Raw genomic sequence first — 4639 nt, forward strand, 5'->3', positions numbered from 1 at the left:
ATAGAACAGTCCCAGATGGCTAGGCTGAGGCCAACACCTAATGAGGACGAAAGCCTTGTCTGTGCGGAATTTTGGGTGATACCTGGAGAAATACTACACTGCGAATAAAGCAAATTGAATTGTTTTCACAAGTGTTGTAAAGTTTCAAATAGTAAAAGGTTTTCTCTACATGACTTCAATTTCACAGCAAGAGTGGCATAGGATACCTAAACGCAGAAGAGAGCATGCATGCAAGATATCTAACTCCTTGATATAATAATGCATACAATTCAAAATGATTACACTATCATTACATCTAGGGCTTTCTGCAACTACAAGGTGGTGGTTATGGAAAGCATGGCCCTTGGTATCAATATCTAAAAAGCAGCCACCACCTTCTTCTATGTGTGTTCTCTTTTTGCGTTTTTTCATTTTTCTTAATCAACTCTGCTGTTGTTGCTGCTTCTCAGCAAAACTGGTAAAAACAAAATTGTAATCACTGAACATAGCGCTCTGGCAATCAAGACGTTTAAAACCTTCAATACTCTGGGGCGGAGAAAGCACTGTGCGACATTTAGAACTCTGATTTACAAACAGGGTAGTCACAAATTTTCCTGGCTTGAAGACTTCCACAACTTTCCTGATCAGGTCATCATAGGAGGTCTGACTTAAGTTTGTTTCAAAGCTAACATAAGAAAATTGTGGTTCTGGAGTGATGTGAATAGTCCAATAAGTTCCGTCCGATTTCATTCCATTCATTGAATACCCACAAGGATTGAACAGTGTGGGATCAATGACAGAACCTGGTATCAGGTCACGAATTCCACTCTCACGAGTGACATCCTTTGCAGTAACACCATCTTTCATGTAGAACCGGTCCATAACTGCTGGGTCAAGCTCACTCATCAGAATTTCCAGGGTTTGATCTGGCGGACTGATTACCCGACTCTCTGGGAAATCCAAAGTATACAAGTACCAACAATCAGAATTCATGCGTCCCATACAATATGCTGCTCCATTTGGGAGAATTGCATTAAGAAACTCTGTTTCTTCCCGGAAATTCTGGTGTGGGTACCCTTGGTGAAAAGGCTTCGTGAAATTCTTACCAGAGTAAAAGAAGCTTTGAACTGAGTCAAACCCCTTGTAATCCCCAGCAAGTTTCAACAGGGGAACCAGTGCTTTCAGCAAGAGGGTGGTACCACATGTCTTCAAAATGAAACGTTTCTTGGAGACAAACATGCTACTCTCACTGAGTACATAAGCTTCCTGCTTGTCAGTTTTTGTCACACTTATGATTGAACATTGCACATCCTTCAAAAGTATTTCCCACTCGGATCTTGGGATGGTGCGAAGATCCCCAGATCCTTGGTTTGCATTGGGTTGCTGCCTGGAGAACCAAACCTCCAGCAGCTTCTCGGGCCCTTCAGAAAAATGTGCATCTTCCATCACCGTGAGACTAGCGAACGACCAACAACTACAGAAAATCAACTAAATTAAATCTCTTCTCCCGCCACTGCAGATTGTTCCAGCTGTGTTACTAAAGTTCACGTTCCTTTTTTGCTATAATCTTATATTAACTTATTTTTTAAAAGGGTTAATAAAATTTTCCCGGCTTTTTATCTTTTCTTTTTTTGGTGAGCGAAAGTTGAACGTGAGTCTGTTGGAAATAGGGGCAGATACAGCTCAGTCTGTTGTAGTCTGCTGTTTCCCCGTAAGAGAGAGTAGAGCGAGCGCCAGCTAATGTCACCAGCCATACTTTGGGAGCTAAAGAAAGACTTTTAGAATCAGAAAGATAACTATTGCTCAGCCATTCAACTTAAAGATATTTAAGTGTTTTAGTTGGCTTATAATCTGATTGTCAAAGTTTAAAACATTTTTTTTAGTTAAAAGAATTTTAAAGCAATTTCCTCTACCCACCTTGAGATTGATATATTCTTTTCTATTCTCCTTGAGTGGTATTTAAAACAATTGGATTTGAGGTGCATGGACCTAGAGTCTGTCATACAGAGTGAAGTAAGTCAGAAAGAGAAAAACAAATACTGTATGCTAACACATATATATGGAATCAAAAAAAAGGTTCTGATGAACCTAGGGGCAGGACAGGAATAAAGACTCAGACTTAGAGAATGAACTTGAGGACACGGGGAGGGGGAAGGGTAAGCTGGGACGAAGGGACAAAGTGAGAGAGTGGCATGGTCATATGTACACTACCAAATGTAAAATAGATAGCTAGTGGGAAGCAGCCGCATAGCAGAGGGAGATCAGCTCGGTGCTTTGTGACCACCTAGAGTGGTGGGATAGGGAGGGTGGGAGGGAGGCACAAGAAGGAGGGGATATGGGGATATATGTATACATATAGCTGGTTCACTTTGTTATACAGCAGAAACTAACACAACATTGTAAAGCAATTATACTCCAATAAAGATGTTAAAAAAAAAAAAAAGGGCTTCCCTGGTGGCGCAATGGTTAAGAATCCGCCTGCCGGTGCAGGGGACACAGGTTCGGGCCCTGGTCCGGGAAGATCCCACGTGCCGCAGAGCAACAAAGCCTGTGCGCCACAACTACTGAGCCTGCACTCTAGAGCCCGCGAGCCACAACTACTGAGCCCACATGCCACAACTGCTGAAGCCCACATACCTAGAGCCCGTGCTCTGCAATGCAACAAGAGAAGCCACCACAGTGAGAATCCTGCTCATTGCAACGAAGAGTAGCCCTCGCTCGCCGCAACTAGAGAAAGCCCGCACGCAGCAACAAAGACCCACTGCAGCCCAAAATAAATAAATAAATAAATTTATTAAAAACAAAAAACAATTGGATTTGATGTTACAGTCATTCTATCATTAGAACACTGGATCAAATAGTCCTTTCATTTCATTTGCTTCACAGATGATCACCAAAAAATACTCTTGTCATCAAGGCCTTATAGGTATCTGTGGGGTTCTGTCCACCTGGTACAGAGTTGGCAAGTTAAAGAAGCAAAGGAAACCACACAGTGGTGAGTAAATGAGTTTGTTTATGGTATTTGTATTGTGATTGAAGCAGATAAATGGCTAGAGAATAATAGTTACTTCCATTGACTGGGAATAGACACTGTGGCACATAGACTTCTGTGAATTCTGCTGGGGCCGGCTACTGGGTCAGCCCCCATCTCTCTAAGGAGGTAGAGGTTATGATCTTTTTCAGAAGAGAGATCTGAAGTTCAGGGCTGTTAAGTAAACTATTCTGGGTGACACAAATCTTGTATTTCATTGAATTTCAGATGTCATCGGTTGTGAGACCCACTATGATTTTATGTACCACTAAGAAAACAAAAAGTACTCCTACAGCCGTAGCACAGTGATTATTTTATGCCTTAGAATTTTGATTGGAAAGGTTCTTATACTTATTTTGGCATTGATTTCGCGCCTATGTATCTCTTGTGCATATGTAGAAAGAAAACTAAAAATGAAGTAAATTGGCTAAGGAATTTACAAACTTCATTTTCAGAGTGTGACTCATGAATTATTTTCCAACTTGAAGTCTGCAATATTCATGTTTTGCTGTGCAGGCTCGTCCTCTGTGCCATCCAGAGCATGGGTGATGTAGCAGCTCCTAAAAGGTTCCTCCACGACTATCTCTAGAATTCCCTTCTGGGCCGTTCCACGAGTTTTGTGCCCGTCTACAGGCAATGACTACTATGGCCAACGACTGCTGGCCGGCAGCGATTCTAAGATGTATTTTGATTTCAGAAATATTAAAATGTGGGTAAAGATACATCTTTAGGTTCATACTGAGGTCTGTCTCTCTCTTATCCTGGACACGAAGGAGGCTTTTGTCTTCTGGTTCTAGAAGCTGATGTTTTACTCCAAAGGGCAGGAGCGGGTGCTGGGTTGGATGTGCACTTCAACTTCTTCAGCTCCTTGCCTGTCTCTCACTAGATCGCTCAGATCTCCTATGTTCCCTTTCAAACCTCTGAGGAAGGCATCTGGGTGAACCTTTGCGGGAAAAGGAAAATCCAAACCCAGTAAAGAACTTGTTCTGGACTTGTTCCCTTTCAACCCTCCCCGGTGATTTCAGGGGAAGTTCTCTGGAGCACACAATTCCATAAACATCGACATTTCCAGGATATGAAGATTCTGCTGCTCCGCTCTGAGCAAAGAGGTTGGTTAAGAAAATTGTTATGTTTTCCAGGTGCAGAGGACAGTCGCTCTGAGGAAGGGACTGTTCTGAATCTTCTTGGGATGCTTTAACTGGTGTTCGTAACCTACTGCTTGTAGCTAACTTGGGCTGAAAATACCATAATCTGTTGGGGGAGAAGAAACCTCATGTCTGTAGGTTTCAGGGGATAATCTACATCATCATAACTCAATCTTAGCACATAATTCAATCTGCTTGGAGAGGTGATCTCTTTGCCTAACACCCAGAAGGATAGATCACACTAAGGAAGGTCACCCAAGATGCTCATGTTCTGTGCATGAAAATGCATCTCTATATTATTTTCAATTTTGCCATTTCCAGTTTTGACTGCCAGAGTTTGTTTGATTGTTTTATGTTTGGGCAGCTAGGGACTGAGATATTTCTTTTCTGTTTGTTTCTCCAACTCTTTTTACAGTTTAACAAGTCAAATACAAATCTCAGGGGACTTCATAAGCCTCGTGATGGTGCCGTGAGTAGCATCCCA

The 4639-nt window shown here is 42.1% G+C and overlaps 1 protein-coding gene across 2 annotated transcripts; it reads right to left on the reverse strand.

The window, feature by feature from the left end:
* Positions 1-420: 420 nt before the first annotated feature.
* Positions 421-1425, reverse strand: LOC113631264 (S-adenosylmethionine decarboxylase proenzyme-like). Of its 2 annotated transcripts, XM_027127551.1 has the most exons (2): positions 1310-1425; positions 421-1222 (listed from the first exon to the last, which is right to left on the reverse strand). In XM_027127551.1, the coding sequence occupies exons 1-2, from the start codon at positions 1423-1425 to the stop codon at positions 421-423; spliced, it is 918 nt and encodes a 305-aa protein (XP_026983352.1). The 2 variants fall into 2 exon arrangements, with proteins under 2 accessions (XP_026983352.1, XP_026983351.1); XM_027127550.1 differs by having other exon boundaries at positions 421-1425.
* Positions 1426-4639: the final 3214 nt, after the last annotated feature.

This window comes from Aethalodelphis obliquidens, unplaced genomic scaffold (assembly GCF_003676395.1).
Source record: "Aethalodelphis obliquidens isolate GAN/ISIS:26980383/991018 unplaced genomic scaffold, ASM367639v1 scaffold32, whole genome shotgun sequence".
Taxonomy (NCBI): Eukaryota; Metazoa; Chordata; class Mammalia; order Artiodactyla; family Delphinidae; genus Aethalodelphis; species Aethalodelphis obliquidens.